The 19,497-nt window shown below is 37.4% G+C and overlaps 1 protein-coding gene across 4 annotated transcripts; it reads right to left on the reverse strand.

Annotated features, from left to right (window-relative positions):
* Nucleotides 1-45: 45 nt before the first annotated feature.
* On the reverse strand, nt 46-19,281 carry CAAP1 (caspase activity and apoptosis inhibitor 1). 4 transcript variants are annotated; one of them, XM_038123353.1, is made up of 6 exons: nt 18,192-19,281; nt 17,014-17,214; nt 15,573-15,657; nt 14,895-14,970; nt 6,828-6,901; nt 46-3,067 (listed from the first exon to the last, which is right to left on the reverse strand). In XM_038123353.1, the coding sequence occupies exons 1-6, from the start codon at nt 18,321-18,323 to the stop codon at nt 2,724-2,726; spliced, it is 912 nt and encodes a 303-aa protein (XP_037979281.1). In that variant the 5' UTR covers nt 18,324-19,281; the 3' UTR covers nt 46-2,723. The 4 variants fall into 4 exon arrangements, with proteins under 4 accessions (XP_037979281.1, XP_037979284.1, XP_037979283.1 ...); XM_038123356.1 differs by lacking the exon at nt 18,192-19,281 and adding an exon at nt 17,962-18,180; XM_038123355.1 differs by lacking the exon at nt 18,192-19,281 and adding an exon at nt 17,884-18,180.
* Between the last annotated feature and the right edge of the window lie 216 nt (nt 19,282-19,497).

The raw sequence follows: 19,497 nt of genomic DNA on the forward strand, positions 1-19,497 counted from the left end.
CATAACAGCAAAGCCTCCAAACAGAGTTAAATACTTCTGAATCTCTGTGGAGTCATACTTTTTTATTCATCAAGTACACACACAATCAACCCTCCTCCTCCCCAAAAGATCTTTTTCACGCTGACCAACACCCAGTGTTTAATACCTGTTTCCTGACAAAATGGTTGATCGAAGCCCAGTAACACTATTTCAACGTTTCATAAATAATTCAATATATTTTATATAAAAATTGCCTGACCTTCCAAATGAAATAATAAATTTATTTTTCAAGGGCACATCACAGACATATTTAAAAGTGAAAAAGAAAACAGCTGTATAATAAATATTTTAAATACACTGTATTTTTTTATCTCTTCAGTGATACAATTCAATGCAAGATCACATATAATTTAGCTGCTCTGTTTTTAACCTAAGCAGCAACAGTACAATATCCTAAAAATGAATTAGCACTTGAGTAACCAATCACATTAAGTATCTCACATGATTTTTTTTTATTTTATTTTTTATAAACAGCTTAACTGAATTTTCTTGGAATACTTCTCATCTTTTAATTTAAAATTTAATTAGGCTGTAATTACAAATCTCAGTCTTTTGCATAGTAAACCTGTTTCATCTCTGTCACACTACGTGTTAAAGTTAGCATTTGCAACTCCTTGGTACAGAGCTTGAAATAATACCCTTTAGTTCAACATGCTATAAAACAAACTTTTAAGGGTGACCTGGGAAACCAGTAGAAAAACAATAAATACCATACACCTCCACAAAGTAGTCAATAGAAGGCAATTACATTCTAGTTTATCATTACTTCCACCAGTATTTTTGTGCTGCCAAACAAGTGAAATGTGTTGTTTTGCAACGTCACTGAATAAACTTCATACATGTGGCTTCTTCTGGTGATGCAGGAAATGCCCTTGCAAGCAAGATTTCACTTCCACAGCAGGCAAGGTGAAGTACTCAATACCAAGCACAGCTGCACTGAAGTGTATCTCTGAAATCTAACACAGCTCCACCAGCCTATGACTTTGTAAAAGAGAAAACAGCACACCTAAGTTTTGCCAGCTGTCCTTCTCTGATTACTTCTTTAGTTTCTCTGGACTCAAATAAAACACAAGTTCACCAAACACCAATTGACCAAAGCCAACACCCACAGATTTTGAGACAGTAAAATTACCTTTTGAATTGTGTGTATATATTTTCACTTACAACCTTCATTTGCTACAAAATAATAGAAAAAATGTTGATGATGTGGATAGCACTAGAGTCAGGTGCACTTCACCCAAGTCACTTAGTAGAAGCACACTGTAATTTTATCAGCTGTATTTAATGAAGGTTTTAGTTTATTATCAAATTTACACTGCACTAACATTTTACAGTAATGTTGGTTGTAAAGGAAATCAACCGTACTTAAGAAATATACAAGAAGCTTGCTACAGAAAAGGGTTTAAAAGGAAACAGGAAAAAAAGCAAGGGAATAAAGAGAAGGAAGAAAAGGGATAAAATGGAAGAACAGAAAGAAAATTATAAACCTTAAAATAATTCAAGACATAATATCTGAATAGACTAAGGTTTGCAGTAATATTACACAATAGTAGGGGAAATTATGTCTGCTACAGTTGCAAAGCATGTAACTGGCTTTCTAAGTAACAACCAAGGAAAATTAATGAATAAAAATACATAATACATTATTTTACTTAACAAAGAATACAATCGTAAACTTCATACCTTTAAAGAAAAAAATTGACATCTGCATGTGTAAACAAACACACAAATATTTTAATATGCTTTGATTACCAGCCAGATATAAAACCAGCACTAGTTCTAAAAAAATGAAAATAATTTTAATTGTTGTAAGATATTATACCATGAAAATTAATTCTGGAATTCAATTTATTTATAAAGGAATACCTTGAAATGGATGAAAGTAAAATTTATATTTTAAAACCTCATAAATAATTAAATGCCTTTTCTAAAAAAGCATATTGAAATTAGGTGGATTTTCCTACTTTCAGAGGACATGACATGACTACATCAACTGAATGTTAAAAGCTCGAGGTCTTCTGAATTGTTTGATTTGCTAAGTATTATGCCAAATATTCAAAAGAAAAACTTTGCAATTAGGAAGAAAGTCTGCTTTCTTCAGTTATAATACAAAAGATAAGAGTGGAGAAAAGCGACAAAACTACATGGCAGTGTAATAAACTGCTCTGTCTCTTTCAGGCACTTTCATAACTCTGAAAATAACATGTTCAACTGTTTATTTGAAAGGTAAAAATCCTTCCCTTTAGGAACTCAAATTTTTAAAAACTGACTATGCCTTTACACAAAACATGACATTTTAATTAGAATAACCTACACTATGATGACTTAGGCCCCAAGAAGAATTAAGCAGCCTCAAATCTCTTCCTACCCTAACCATTCAATGATTCTACATTTCTACAACAACCTTTCTAGAAGGCATCAGGTACGTGGCACAGCTCTGTATGTGGTGTGACTCCCCGAGCAGGTGACACAGCACAAGAACACCTCATCTCAGGGAAGCATCAACCACTGTGCATGGCATGGAAGCAGCACACTAAAGGCAACAAAACCACTGAACCACAGGTCAGGATACACAATATAGTCTGAATGAGGAATGTCACACCCAACCCAAATGTACTGTAGCACTGAAGAGAACAGACATCACCTTCTTTGAAACAAATAGTGAAAATGAAATCTGAACAGCCTCAAGGATGTTTCTTTACATCACCAGCTTTCATCAGAGCCTTAATAGCTCTGGCCCTCATCTCAAGTTCCAGAAGTTCCAGCTGTTGTGCTGATGGCTGAACATCTTCTGATGGAGGAACAGCTAAGGTTGCTGCTTTGGGCTCCTTCGGGCTGGACTCTGCCAACCCCAGAATCTCATTCACACTCTTCTCAATGTCCTTCTGAAGGTCATCTATCTGGCCAGCTCCACTTCTGACAGTGCTCTCCTGCACATCTGGACCATCCTCTTCATTGCATGGGCCTTCTATGTCACTGTCATATGCATCTGCATTTATGCTGAGGACATCACTATCTTCTCCCTTGCCTGTAACACAAACGTAACTATCATAGAGTTGCCTAAAAGAATTGTTTTTACCTCAACTTACAAAATCACTTCCACTTAAAGTGTTACTCTGCAAATTAAGAGTGAAAAAAAATCTGGAAAAAAACCCATATGATAACCATCTCCTCTTGTCTCCTTCAACTTTTAAAGCTAATTTATAGAAGTCTTAATGCATCTTTATGCCATTCTAAAACAACATGCAGTACAGCAAAGCAGCAGTACCAGAAAAATTTATTCCCTCCTGTGAAGTTACATTACCTATTTTCCTAATTGAATTGCCAAAAATTTTATATTAAAGAAAGCTTTTGCAGTGAAAAACTGATTTTCATTTATCTCTTAAATAAACCTGATTTTCAGAATGCAACTTCAAAAATTACACTCAACTATGTTATGTATTTTAAGAGGAGTGGGACTCTAGTGAGACACAAGACTAAAATTTAATAGCAACTCTACTTATAGTGCAACTACTCAGAATTTATCATTAGTCCCCCAGATGTATTTAACTCCAAGTAAAAAAATGGAGGAATTTAAGAATTTGGTTTTTAATTGTGGCTGAAAGTTGGAGTGTATTTTTAAAAACATAATTAGAAGAGGCAGCTCAATAAAATAAAAGCAAAGCTCCTAACTGTCCTCTAAATTTGGCTGCAGCAAGACTTGCTTTTGACACACTGGCCTCAGAAGTTCACACTGTTTCAAGAGCTTTTGTAAATGTGGAAATTAAAAGCAGGATTGGTTCCAGCTTAAAAGAAATAATGTGTGGTCAGATGATGATAATGTTACTGATTACACAGACTTTATAATTATATTACTTTTTATTACTTTTGGTAATACCATTTTTACCATTTGCACAGGAAAAACAAGGCTTTAGAAAAAATGTTATTCTTTTTTTTTAAAACATTTTAAATGCTTTATGGTACCTGTATGCAGTTGGTATTAATACATGAAAAGTGCCCCAAAAACCTTAGGAAGATCTATTTTTCTTGGGGTTTACAACATTCCTCCCATCCTGAGGGTGTGGAAAAAAAATCAATACTGACTACTTCGAAAGCTATAAATCCAATTTCTCTACTTAAAAACAAAAGGAGAGAGAAAAGGAAGATCAAAACAGCTCAAAATTGTTTAATGAGCAATAATAATATTTTTAAACACTAGGGTTTTGTTGATTTAGCATTGAAATTTTTTTGTATTATAGACACAATTCAGTTACTCACTTGTAACTAACTTGCAATCACTCTGTATCAGGCTGTGGTCATCACAACATTTAAGTTCAGATTTAAGAATTCTGCACACTCACCCTGAGAATGCACTCACACAGCCAAGGTATGGGGCACCTCAAAAATTCCAAACAAAGCTAACAGGAAAGCAAATTCAGCTCATGAAAACACATATTAAGACATACAAAAGAAGTTTACAGATCACTTTTCACCTTTTTTTTAAAGCAAGATAAATCACAATTTTGAAATTATAAAATCTGAAAGCCTAAAACATAAACAAAGCTACAAAAAATTCTCCTCAGAGCAGTGTGTACGAAAATTACTCATGAGATGAACATACAAGGGTCTTCTTTGATCCTAAGTAGTCTTGGTGTGTTTCTACCGTGACAGTAACCTATTTCCCATACCATCTAGTCATCTTTGAGCAGTATCTTTCTTACTTTACCTTGCCAGCCACAATGTATGAAAAAGATCAGAATGGGAAACAACAGGATTAAGAAACAGTAATTTTTCTGTCTTTCTTCACACAATCAGTCAGTGTTTACCTAACCTGCTGGTCAACCAAGCAGCATTCCCATGGATCAAAAAATCAGCTGCATTACTGGATCACAGTTCAAAGCCTGAAACTTAACATCCGAGCCTGATCATCCTAATTCACTGCCAAAGTTAAACTGACCTGTACTGAATGTGGCTAGAATGGAGTTAATTTTCTTCACAGCAGAGTGCATGATGCTGCTTCTAGATTTGTTTCTGAAGCATGTTGATAACACACCAGTTTGGCTGCTGCTGAAGAGTGCTTGAACAGCCTCGGGGCTTCTCTGTTTCTCACTCTGACACCACAGAGAGTAAAACGGGAGGCTGGGAGGGATGTAGAGCCAGGACAGCTGAGCCAAACTGATTTATGGGATATGCTCCACCATACAACACTGGCATCTGCCTTCCCAAGTAACTATAATGCATGCTGAGTCTCTGCTTTCCAGGAAGCGGCTAAAAATCCGGCTGCCAATGGGAGCTTGTAACTAAGTCTCTGATTTTTCCTTTGTTTCAATGTACAGCTCTTGCTTCACTTATTGAAGAGTCTTTATATTGACTCATATGTTGTCCTCATTTTGTTTTGCTGATTGTCACCTTTATCCCACTGGGGGACAAGAGATTGAGAGGTTGATAGGTGCCTTCTGCTGGCTAGGGTCAGCCCACCATAGGACTCCTTTTGCAATCAATTGGTCACATTAAGAAGGAAAAAATATTAAGTCATTCATGCCTGTCCTAGGCTTAGTAAAGATGAGAAGCTGGGCAGAACAACCTTGGATTCTATTTAGAAATTGGAACCTCCGAAACTGTGGAATTCAGTGTTCATTCAGGCTTTTTGGCCTACAGATGTTTAATGAGCTAACAGGCTTTCTTTCTCTCTTTTGCACCTGTGTTTTTACAGTAATAAGTATCATGGCTGGCATTTCTCATTATCTTTTTCACTTTGGTAACTTTTATTTTTTCCCTCATCTACAGTTGCAAAATTCATTTTAGCATACCTAATTCCATTTTTAAATTTTCATTTTATCTACCTTTGCTTATTCTCTCTTCTTTTTCCCACAGCTTCTCAGGCTGCAGTGAAGGAGAATGACTGGAGTTACACTTCCTAATCTATACAATATTCTCAAAAGTTCTTAAAAGCTGTGATCTTGAGTGGAGTCACTGTTATAGCCCAAAGCAATCATGATGCTGTGGTTGATTAAGTCATAAAAAACAACGATATCACTTGCAGTAACCATCAATTCCCTTTGATAACACAGAAGCGGAAGAAGTCTGCAGGAAATCTGTCAGTTCTAAGGTTCCTCCAATAGTACAACATACAACATTTAAAGGATTATTCACAGTCACAGCAACTCACACCTAAGAGTTTTGGCTCCTGTTATGTATGACTCTTTCCTTTCCCATTTAACTCTTCTCACTAACTAATTCAGAAAAGAAACACGTTTCAAAAGTCATTCTAAGAGACATCTTTTAGAAAACATTCTAAATTGTGAAATAGCAGTTGCAAGAAGCAAATAAAGTTAGATCTTTGCAGAAAAGAAACTAATGTAGCTTAGAAGAATTTATGTTCTTTGACTGGAAAAGCTATTTCTGATCTTTCTGCTTAGAACCAGTCAAAATGAAAATAAACAGACAGAAACACCTATAGTTCTAGGGCTTCATGCACAAACTAATATTCGCAATTGTTATATGTGCCGATTTAATAACTGGAATAAAACAAATACTACTGCAGGCTAAAAATACTGTTTTCTTGTGTAGAAAGTACAAATAGTGCACCAATAACTTATGAGCCTTTGCATTTTCTATCCTGCCAATCACTGTAGTACTTGAATGTCTCACAAGCTGCGTTTTGGCATTTAAGAAGAGAAAGTACGCAAAACAAAATACTCTTTCTCAAGGTATGTTCATTCTCTGTTCACAAGAGAGCTGTCAGCTACCTGGAATTAGTCACTGGCCAACATCAAGAACACAAAATTTCAGCTTTCTCTACTACATACCTTGTTTTGATTCCTGACCTTCCAGCTTGCTGTCTTCTCTCAGAGAAGAAGTTGAGTCTATACTGTTGTCCTGTCTGGAAACAATTAAGAACACATTTTTGTCACCAAAATTTAAAAATTTATCAGAACATTTTTTAAAAACTAAAAAACTATCAGGTGGTAGGCCAATAAGCCAGCTACAGTAGGAATAAGGGCAAAAGAAATACAGAGAGCTAATCTGAGCACTCAAAAATTAACTTTTTTTTTGTTTTGCCTTGTGATACACAAGGATAAAGCAATTATTTCCACCGCACCCTTGCCTTTTAAAGTAACAATCTTCAACAGCTACAACTGAGGAACCACAGCTAACCAGTTATAAAGGAAAACCTCCTAATACTAGGAGCTTTTCTGTAAAACTCAAAATAAAATTGTCACACAATTAAATAGTTCGGAAAAATTATAATTTCTGCTGCACTTAAATACTATTTACTGTCTTACTTTGAAAGTAAAAAATTATTTTCATGAAATTACCATCAGACCATCACCGACCTCTCCTAAACCAGAATCTCCTTGTTTTACAAAGGGATACCTTTTAAAATGAACCTGTTTACAACTCAGCTATTACAGTGTATTCACCACCCACATTTCTCTATTTCTCCTGCTTAAAGACTTCTATCCTTGATGTGTAGGATTTCAAGTCTTTACACAAGTGAAAGGAAGAGACACTTCAGTGAAATGTTAATGTCCTCCACGTACTTCACATATACTAGTTACACAAACTGTGAAAATAAGGTAAAACGTACAGGAAGGGCACCGGTGGAATGATCCAGAATCACAGGAAGAGTTCAATTGCCACATCCAGTGAGCATTTTGTCCATAGAATTGCCAAATTCCTAAACTGAATGTTAGAGTGTCACTGGCTTCACCAGTATTAATATTGAATCACTGCAACTCTCCTGGCCATGGGAGCTTAACACTATAAAAAGGAAGCAGTATTCTGGTGTCACAAATGTAAATATAATGACTAACAGCTTGTTTCTCAGTAATGGCCTTTAGGGCTTTTCTGAAAGTGAAAATATATCTATTTTCCCCATGCTCTACAAGTTGTTTTTTTTTTCCCATGTGCCCAATGGTTTTATCAGGAGGAGGAACACTGTAATATTTCTAGACACCGTGGTCTGAGAGGCAGTTATTTTCATTTCTATTTCCTTTTCTGAAGCGGCAAAGGCTACATCAACAGACTCCCCTTTTGTCTCCCCCTTTTTTTTCAGCCATTGGAACATAAATGTGTAATGTATGATGCAATAACTCATTGAGGACAATAAACAGGTCAATACACTTGCCTAGCAAAGCCCTGGACATGACCATGTCTGTTGTGCCCATTTATTGAGCCACACGGCTACACTAACTCCTTTTCCAAACGAGATGAGAATAATTTAAATACACCCACACATGTGCCAGCAACTGCAAAGGGGACCACAGGTCAGAAGGGCCTACAGGACTGTGCTGCCAGAAATCAGACAGAATTAAAAATGTACACCTTCTCCACGATTTTCAGTGTTATGCAGCTGTAAGTAGATGCTTGTAATTCACCAGCAAACCTCCAGCTAGTCTAGACAACAAACAGGATGCAAGGTCTGGGACTAAGGTATCAAACAGACGGTAAAATCAGAGGCAAAATTCCAAAAACAGACTAGGTTCTGCAAGTAGGCAAATTGAGGGGCAATAATAGAACACTAGATACCCCACAGATGAACAGCATCAGCTACTAGGGACAATCACAGGCCTATACCTGCCATCAGAGAGGCCTGTATGCACAAGGATGTCTGAGCAGCAACAGCAACAAGGATACAAACCTTGTGGGCTTCTGTGCCAGCAGCCAGGAAGAGATGTGGATTTCAGACCAGCTACTGGTGAGCACTTGTGGATGGAACATCCTGGCTTTTTGGCTTTTTTTTTTTTTAAGTAACTCCTAACAATTTGTTACATTTAGTTATTTAAATCTTGACCAAAATTAGGTTGTGATATACTGTGATCATCACTAAGAGCAGAAGCAGCTTTGGCTGCCCCTGTACCATCCTCTTTCATACACATATTTCACCATTTTGAACTCAGTAATTATGTCTGCACTGGACAGCAAAGTGTCACTTTAAAAAGCCTGATCTTGCACCAGCAGTATTCAGACAGCAGATTTCACAACTCTGGATCACCTTGATGTCTGATGAGGAATTGTAATCACCTCTTTGAGAGAAAACAAAGTGACCACTGTAGTTCAAACACTGGCTGTGAAATTATCCACAACTATTTTAACAGTTGTGTAAAAAAAAAATACCATCTTAAAAAAAAAATCACACATTGAAACTTGTAATGTTTCTTCCTGATGCCTTGACTTTAACAATAACTACAGCAAACCCATATTCCTTTAGAGACTACATACTGTCAGCAAAATAATTTTTAGGACATGGAAGTACTTTTACAGTATGTTTTACCCTCTCAGAATTGATTGGATTGGACTGCATTGCTGCTAAACCTTCATGACTTTGCTTCTTAGGCAAGCATTTTGCACCATCTACTGGCCCAACAAATGCATTTTAAGCTCACTGTTCAGTTTGGCTTTCAACTTGTTAGCCTTGTTTTATCTGTTTGCTAGTGAAAAACATTTTTTTCCTAATTATCTGTACGGTGGTATACATTTAAGAAAGGGTGGTCTTCAAACAATGTGAGCAGAAGATGTGTTATTCTAAAACTAAGGGACCTTATACACATTTAATACTGTCTTTTTTCATGCTATGCCGGTAAGTGACAATACTAATTTAGAGTATTTCCATTTTGCCAGCCTTTATACTTCTCCCTCAATATGACAGTTAAGTTCAAAGTCAACCTTCCAAGCAATAAACTCAGCTTTTTTAATTTATTATTTTAAACAGAACATTTTCACAGGATTATCTTTTCAGCAGAAAGAAGCTAACTACAGCTACAATTTGCTGACAACAAATGCTGTAAATTTAAACTTACCTTACTCTATGTAGAGCATGCATTTCACGTTGGCATGTGCCACACTAGTGTAATCCCTATCTGGGTTCACACAAATGGTTTCTGTACACAATTTGCTACAGGAATTTGTACAGCTCTCAAAGCATCTGGGTTTGAAGGTGATTCAGTACCCAACCCCAAGAGATTATACAAAGTGGGGTAAAAACACAGCAAAGGTTAGGAAAAGGAGTACTGGCAGAGGAGCAGATGGCTAAGGATTAAGACAGTAGCTCTCCAATACTGGTGGCAGGGATACCAGGTTTCAGTGGTCATTGGGGCTGGAGACCAGAAGGAAAAGTATCATTCACCTAAATCTCCAGTGAGACTTGAGATTGGGATCTCTGTTATTTTTGACATGATGTATCTTCCTGAATTAAAATTTGCCTTTGCACTTAGTTCCAGGCTTAAAAATAATTTCCAGAAGTCCCAAGTCCTTGAAAGATTCCTGCAAATTTTTGTTCCAAGGCTGGTTCCCAATGACAAATGAGAACCAATATAATTAACAAGCATTAAGTAGAAGTTAAAAAAACAAAAGGGAAAAAAAATTCTTATGAAGTAGTGCTTCTCAAGAAAGGTATCTCAAAAAACAGGTGTTAATCAAATAGTTTAATGAGCTATGCAAAGTCCATCAGTCCTGTTACGGGTGATGTTTGAGGACACCACAAGAACAGAAGGCAGTGAAGCAAATTAGCCAAATGCTGATGTATCTGTTCAGTGACTCATGCAGCCGGTTGTTACAGTGATTCCAAATGCTGAAAATAACCAAACTGTCTTAGAGGGGTAAATATCAGATGGTAATTGCATGCTTGTGAACAGCCCAGCACTCAGGAGCACAACATGTTTTAACAAGACAAAACTTTAAACTGCTAACCTTTCCAAAAGAAAACAAGCAAAAAACTGCACTTTTGACTGCAAAGTAGTAAAATGCCTACAAATTCTTGAAAGAGCAAATATTAAACTGTAAATTTTCGCTCAGTGAAAAAAATAAGCCAAATATGATTTTGAAGGCAAAAGATAATTTACTTAGACCCATATGAACATCGATCATTATAGTGACATTAGAATGCTTGTTCTCTTAATCATGTTTTACTAACTCTGCTGGAGGATATTTGAAGAGTCAATTCAGGTAACAGAAAAGAAATAGCTCAAAAACATGATAACACTTCTTGAACAAGATGAAGAATACCTGCTTGGTTTTTGCAAGACATTATCTGGCTCCTGTCAATTAAATATCTGATGTTTAGTTGGAAGCCTCATATACAGTAATTCTCTTAACAGTATTCCATTGCAGACAGTAATGCAGAAACACCAACAAAAATCTGAGAACTGCATATTTAAAAACCCAGACAGAGCTCACAAGTAACAAAATTTATCTATTGCAACAGCATTTTCCAATTACTGGCAAATATAGGCCCTGCCTCTTCGGTTCCTTTGCATGGTTATTGCAGGATTTCTAATGCTTCACACAGAACAAGCTGGTGATAAAATGAAAGAGCAAATGTTTTACATGCTAATGTAAGCATGTGAAGCTTTTACATAGTTGAAATTCATGAAAGGCCTCAGGACTTCCACTTTCAGTAACAGAATGAGGATATGAGCAAAAACCAAAAAAGGAAGATTCAATTTACAATTAGATGCAATACCATCTAAAAGCTTCACATAAATATCTGAATTTTGCAAATTTCCTGTACCTGGACAAAATTCCCTAAACTCCTGCTACTTTTAGCTAGTACAGACAGGGAACAGCTCTTTAGAGACTGAGAATCAATTGCTTATTTCATCTGAAATTTCTCTAGATGTATTGATTCAAGCTTTCTGGATTTCAGTTGATATGTGCAGATGGCTAAAGGTATGTTTGTTGAATTTATTTTTTTTCAAAGGACTATAATGAAAGAAACAAAGGGATGTTTCCAATCAGTTAAAACACTTTTGATTAGAGTACAACCTTCCACTCCCTTTTTCCCTTTCCACATTTACATTTCCATGAAAAAACTAATACAAGTCAGATTTAAAACAAATAAGTTATAATAGAATGCAGGAAAAAGAAGTCATTTATATGAAAGCCACATACAATGGAGATAAGAGAAGAAGAACTAACAATGATTATATAAATAGAGAAACTGCCTTTTTTGTTATGAAAAGTCTTTTCTAATCCCAGGGCAAACAAATTTACCTACTTAAGTTCAGACTAGATTTATAATTAATGATTACAAACAATGCTTGCTTGTCTTAGCAATGCAGTTTTCACTATTTTTTCACATTCACACCTTATGCCTCTCTAGTGGCTCACTTCTTGCTGAAACACAGTTTTCTGAAGTTTTGAAAACTTGCATTTATAATTATTTACACACAGGTTATAAAGAAGCTGACCCAAGGCCCTAAGATTAGACTACTTAGTAAAAAGTGCTTTTGACTGTTTACAGTTGTAAAAGTATCATATTGGTCTACTTACTGAGCACTGAATTTCAAGATTAACATAAAGCCTTATTTCTCCTCATTTTCTCTATCCCTTTATTTTTCTATCATCCAAACAGCTTTTCTATTTTGTTTTCTTTTTGTTAATGCTAGCACACAGCTGAACTGTGGAGCCAAGGTTCTCAGATAGCACCCACCAATGCAGAATGCTATTTCTGAAAGGGAGAAAAAAATCCCTCAATTCCTAAAACCTGCCTGCCCAGTTTGAAGGGGTCTGAAACCCTAAACTATCAGGATACAGATACAAGAACAAGGAGTGCCTCAACCACTGTTTGTCACATGGAGCAATTTGCTCTACAACTATGAAATATCTCTCAGTTTCTTTTACCTTTATTAAACATAATTTCTTCTGGATTTACTCTACGTTACTGAAACCTTCCTAACTGGCATGGGAAAATAGGTTAAGTGTCTTCAGATATCCACTAGCTAAAAGCTGGTAAATTCTGATTTTTCTTATTTTGTAGTTTTATTCATTAATTTCCTCTTTTTTGATTTTTACCAGCCCAAATAATTTCTGTATAAGAAACAATTTACACAGTATGATCCATGTCTCAACAGTAGCTTTGAAACATCTTGCAGACACAGAACAACCTTACTGAAATCCAGCAGCACTACTCCTGCCATACATCTTGGAGATAATGAACATTTAACGTATTCTGCAATAGTAAATAGCTTGTGAGGTAGGCCTTAAACAAAAACCCAAAACAACACATAATTTCTCAGGGAATCAAAAAACTTGGGTATTTTTTATGGCTTATTTAGCCAGCAAGTCTGTCTTCTCATTCTATTTACAACTTCACTGGCAAATTGTTAATCATTTAACAGAGACTATTCCACATAAAGAGACCACTATACTACATAAAGAAACACAATATTTAGTATATTTAGTAGTTTTTAAATTTTTCAATCTGCTTTTCTAAACAGCCAGTAGAGTGCAATGTCCAAAATAAGAAAACTAGTTTTTAAAGCTGACTAATGATGACCCTATTCACAGATCAGGCAGGTAACAAATACCACAGTGAGATACATTAACAATGGGCTCCAAACGGATCCTTAGAAGAAACAGTGTTGAAGGGTATTAAAACTGTATCACAAGGAAAAGAATGAAACATAACTTTGTATTCACTCCATTTTCTAGTATATTTGTATGATGAGAAGTCAAAGAAAATTATGTGATAACTTCATAGCTTGTTTTGAATCAAAGATGGGATCAGAAACCAGGTCTCTGCTAAAGAAAAATACTGACCAGAACATGAAAGTTGAATTAGTGTTACTACCTTGCTCATCCATTTGTTCTTATTAAGCAGGTTTATATAAACTAACCAAACCAGGAGCTAGGAAGTTACCTTGATCTGCCCATCTCTGGTGCATTGTCTTGTACTGTCTCAGAGGTTTATTAAGTGTGTCTTGAATCTGTGGATCAGCTGTAATCAGGTCAGTATTGACCTGATAAGAAAAAAAGCTAATTATAAAGCATAAAAGCTTATTAGTCTTCTAGAAACAAGTTAGCCTCACTAAATTTGATGCATTTGCATGATAACTAGTAACTTTCTGTTGGAATGTTGGGGGACAAAAGACAGATGATGAACCTTTGGACCTTAACGTAAGAGATTTGGTAACAGGATGCCTTGGCAAAAGCAAACGGAACTTTGAAAATTAGACCTAGACTGCAAGAAGATTAAATCAAATAGGTTTACTGGAAAAATAAAATCCCATTAAACTCCCCAAGCAAGAGATGTTGTTATATGCATAAGTTTGTGTATGTGATTTTAACCTAATCATTGTAGTACACATTACCAGTCTCCCTAAAATAGTATATAAGCACTTGTATCCGACAATAAAATCAGATTCTGATCACCGAGTCAGTCTCCCCATCTCCCTCCATCGCTGACAATTTCCTTTTCCCTTCACTACTTCCATAGAAACTATCAAACAGGTGAACTCCTGACAAAGAAATGGTCTTTAAATAACAGAGAAGCATATTAAGAAAAGGTTAAGAAGTGCTGTCTTTTACAAAACTGCCAGATGTCAAGATAAGAGCAAGAAACAAGAAGCCTCTGTTCTTGAAACTCTACATTCTGTAGCACTCCTTATACAGAGTGCATTGAACAGCTGAGTGTCAGTGCTGCTTCAACTGGGGCAGGAATGAAGGACCAGAATGAAAAGTTGAAAGAGAAGGGATAAATCTCAGCTGAACTGAAATGTAAACAATTCACTGACCTAAGTGGGAGGGGTTTACTGCTATAGCTCACACAAAGACAGTTAACCTAAATCACACCACTTCTGTTGCAGGACACAGGTATGGAAGTTTAATTACCACAACTCAGCTGATAGGTGGTATGCCACTATGAACCCAGTTATGTGCGCAAGACCCAGTTATGTGCGCAAGTTATTGTCACAAAGTGACAATATCAAGTTTAGGGCTTGCTAGTAGCCACAGTTCATTGTCATTCAACTAGAGTAATTAATTAAGGACATAGCAATTGGGTCTTTCAATTATATATTTGATAATTTCTCATGAAAAATCTCTGAATTTTCAGTCTCCTTAAATTAGGTTTAAGTGTTTTGTCTTTTACTCACTGACTGACTGAATCACCTCCAGTCTTGTCTCCTCCATCTGCCTCCTCGTCAGTATCAGAATCAGCTCCAATCTTGCCTAGATATACACAGTTTCAAACATAAAAATTTAGGAAAGTGATATAATTAATACTACATACTTAGGTTTACTCTTAATTACTAAGTCTATTGCAACCAGCAGAAGAGGATTTTTCCCAGTTAAAGCAGAAGTTCTAAAATTAGACTTAGTCAAAACCAAAACCCTTATCTGGGAGTCTTCTGTTAGCTTCACATACATTTATACTGGATTACAAAAAATCTGATTAGCTATTCTGATTAGTACAATACTATGGGTCCTAAAAACAAAGTACAGAATTAACAGCAAGATACTCTGGAACACCTAGACTCAAAGAGTTTTTCTTCATGGACAAGACAGCAATATGTTTATAAATAAGTTCTATATTCCTTAAATATCAAGTGCAAGTTTAATAAACCTGTGAAAAGCTGGAATGTCATATCCTTAACCAAAGTACATGAACTATATGTCTTGGTGGAACTGAGTGATTATTTACACACTAATATATACTTACTAGTGTGTGTCTGTATATATACATATTTATTTAAGTAACTAAAAAGAGTGCAAATCCAGTTGAGGCAGACTATTCTCTGGTGTACAGTGGAGTCTTAAAGTTTTGTTCATACCTTCAAGTATCTTCAACAGTTTTTTTTCAGATAACAGCTCCAACTGCTCCATGCAAAGTCTTTTGATTTCGTCCATGGAACAGTTCTAAGAAGACAGATAAGATAAACCACAAGCTACTAAAAATTTCTGAGAAGAGAGTAATTAAAGATGTAATGTCCAACTGTAATGAAGAGTTAACTTGGATTAAAGCCTCTCCCATATTCTGATCTGCATTGATGCAACTGGTGTAGAAAACCAGGTATTTCGGTTATGACAAGAAATGGCATATGTGTGGATTTCATCTGAAAAATTAAGCAATACACACTTTATCCTATGGCTTGGAGTCTTTACTGCAGCTACAACACTGAGCACCAGAAACACCAGACTGTATGTGTGAAGCATGGAACAACCAACAGTTGCAGATCTGGTTATTCCTAGTTTTTCATCACTAGGGGGAAGCTGGGTTATGTAATTAAGCTTGCAAAGATCAGAGGCAACTGTTGAATGCAAGTCCACAAAACGGAGAAAATAATGTTACTGACAACACACCAACAGATGCGCATCACAACACAGAAAATAAAGAAAGTACGTAAACTGCAATTCATTTCTCATGCTTGGTACATACCATACTTTGCCACAGATTTTACTGGTATTCCAGTTATTTTCAAATCTCATACCTCTTGGTGACATTTGGGAATTTCACATTTTCAAATGAGACATGATACCATGTACAAGTACCAAAATTAGGAGCTGCTAAACAGGTTGTAACACTCATAGTCACATTTTAAGTTTGATTGTCTCACTTATATTAATAATACAACTCATTAAGATAAAAATTTGAGATAACAAAATTACAACTACTAACAAGCATTACACAGATGACATTTCACTTGCAGCCTCTTCTTCGCACAGGCTGCTTAGCCTAATTTATTTTACTAAGTCCTGTTGTTCACAAGACTCAAAAAGCATAAGCTCTAACCAGTAAAACTCCATCTTTAGTCCACAGCAGTTACAGCTTCAGAAGCTGTTCATGAAGAATGACCCTTATTTTCTTATCTCAGACATTGCTTTGATACCATACAAAGAAAATCAGTTGCCACAAGCAGAAATCAGTATTTTACTTACAAATGTGAACAACACTACTGCATTTACTCCTGATATCCACGAAAATCCTTTTGCACTCAACTAACCAGTACAGAGGGATAGTCTAAAGCTAAACCTGAAGTTTAGAAATGGTTGGCCTGGAATAACAACAGCAAATCTTTAAGAAGTCTCACTTCCAGACACATGACTTGGAGACTACTTAAGAAAGGTACTTGACTTCATAGAAACTTATTTAGCTGAGAAATATAAAGGCAGTTTTTACTATATAAATGCACTAGGCTTGAAAGATAAGTATGCTTTGTTACACAAGCATTCAAAATAATGATAAGTATATAAATGGGAAGTGTATTTCGGTACCTTTAAAGTATCAGGCAGCATCTTCTGTAGTTTCTTCTCCCCTATAACACAGAAACACTGTTGAAGCATTTCCTTTTTGTCCCCAATGTAGAAACTGACAGGTTTGAGTGACACAGTGAGATCTAATCCTCCTTCTTCTATATCACTGGGTTGTTCAGCTTCTTCCACTTTTTCTCCAGAGAGTACATTGCACTTTGTTTCCTGAAATCAAGGAAGGTACATTTTCTAGTGAATTAGAGAAGACAGATAATTACAGCTTCACCTGTGCCTGCAATAATTTTCCCTTCATAAATGCAAGGTACATCTTAAAGTGGACTTCTCAAGTTCCAGTGTTTCATATTGCAAAGTAACTGCAATACAGAAGTTACATACTTTATTACTGAAAACATTATTATGCTAGGAAAATTTTTTAAAGCTTCAGGAAGTGAAAAGTACTCCTACATATTAACTGGGAAATATTATCTGCAAATACTTAGCTGGTGCTTACACATGAAAGCATGCTTTAATGCAGAAGAAATCCATCTGATTAGCTGGGCAGTTAAATCATAAAGCTCATCATTTACAGCTACCCTGCTAAGACAGAAATTGGCATATAATCCCTCGTGTGGCACAGTCTTCACAGAATTAAAATGGGCTTCGTATTAGAAAATACATCCTCCATACATCAGTGGAGGACCTCTAGAATAGAAAAAACTAATTAAAAAAAAGCCAAACAAAACCAAAAACCGACCAAAAAAAAAAACAAACCCAAACCCAAAACCAAAACCAAACAAAACCAGCCAGAAATATATTTTGTTAGCCTCAGAATTCACTTAGGCGTGCATGTCACAACCATTTTTTGCACACCAACACATCCTTGAGAAGACTCACAAGGCCACAAGTATGAAAACCACGACGGCGGCTACCCGAGCTTGTACGCCACACCCCTGACGCCTGAAAAACACAGACCGGCGTTCTCGGGATGCGCGCCAGGGCTCGGCCGGCCCCCGTCAGCGCCTGTGCTGCCCATCTTCGCGCCGCCCTCCCGGCCGCTCCCTGCAGCCGCACACCGACCAGGGCGACTGGACCCGGCCCTTCCCGCAGCCAGGCCTCTGCCGCCACGACGCGGGACCGGGACGCGCCCGGGAAGGCAGAGGAGGCGCGGCACCGGCCAGACCCCGCGACTCCGCCCACGCTACCTCCAGGGCACCGTGGCTGGATTCGGTGCTCCGCCGCTTCCTGTCGCTGCCATCCGGCCCCGGGGCTCCCTCCGGGCAGCAGGAACGCGAGCGGCGCCTCTTCTTCTCCTTGGAAGACTTCCTGCCCGGCATGGCCGCGCCGCGCGCACACCGCGCGCCGCCACACGAGCGCCGCTTCCGGCGGGACTCGCGGGCAGCGCCTCCTGCCGGCCCCGCGCTGCGGCCTCCGGCGCCGCCGCGCCCGGGGCTCCAGATGGATGCCCCGGGGATGGATGTACGGGAGGATGGCTTGGGGATAGCGAGGCCAGAGCAAAACTGCAGCCATTCGTGGGCACGCCACCTGTTTATACAAATATCGGTGATCTAGGGCCTAGAAGACCCATCTTACGAGGAGCTGGGATTGTTTAGTCTCCAGAAGAGGAGGCTCAGGGCTGACCCCATTGCTCTCTAAAACTTCCTGAAAGGAGGGTGTAGTGAGGTGGGGTCAGTCTCTCCTGCCGTGCCTGCAGTGAGAGGACAAGAGGAAATGGCCTTAATCTGAGGCATGGGAGATTCAGATTAGATGTTAGGAAAAAAAAAACCAAAAATCACTGTCAGAGTGGTCAGGTGTTGGAACAGGTGTCCCTGATGGTGGAGTCACCATCCCTGGAGGTGTTCAAGACATGTCTGGATCTGGTGCTGGTGGTGTGGTTTAATGATTGTAGTGATAATGCTGCGTGGATGGTGGACTCGATGATTACTTAAAGTTCTCTTCCAACATTGATGATTCTACAATGCCTCCACAGTTCTATCTTCTGTAACTACTGTTTAATTTTGACATTTTCCCTAACTTTCAACGTGTTTCAATGCTGCAAGGACCTGCATACTCCTCCCTTGGCAGCTGTTTGGCATTGCCAATAACTTTGGAACAACAATAACTTTTTCCATGATACTTAATGAGTACTGGAGAAATTTTTTCATGGGATGCAAACAATTAGGAATTGCAGCAGAGAAGCCTGTTTAAGGCAGGTGGCTGCTTTGTGCAATTAATTAAGACACTGATCAGCTTTCTGCCACCAACAAGATTAGTTACAGAGGGAACTCAGTCTATTATCCTAAAGAGGTTAGTCAAAATTAAAGACTAGGGTAGACAAATATCCATAATTATGCAGAGAGAATTTCTATTAAAATCTCCTTTACTGTGCAAAGATATGCAATAATTTTCTTCGTTATTTAACACAACAGAATGTCTTTTTTGTCTGCTTTCTTTCCCATATTCAAACGTGTTGCCATCCAGTTTGTCCATATTAGGTTGGATCTTCCAATG

The sequence above is a fragment of the Motacilla alba genome, chromosome Z (assembly GCF_015832195.1).
Source record: "Motacilla alba alba isolate MOTALB_02 chromosome Z, Motacilla_alba_V1.0_pri, whole genome shotgun sequence".
NCBI classification, from domain to species: domain Eukaryota; kingdom Metazoa; phylum Chordata; class Aves; order Passeriformes; family Motacillidae; genus Motacilla; species Motacilla alba.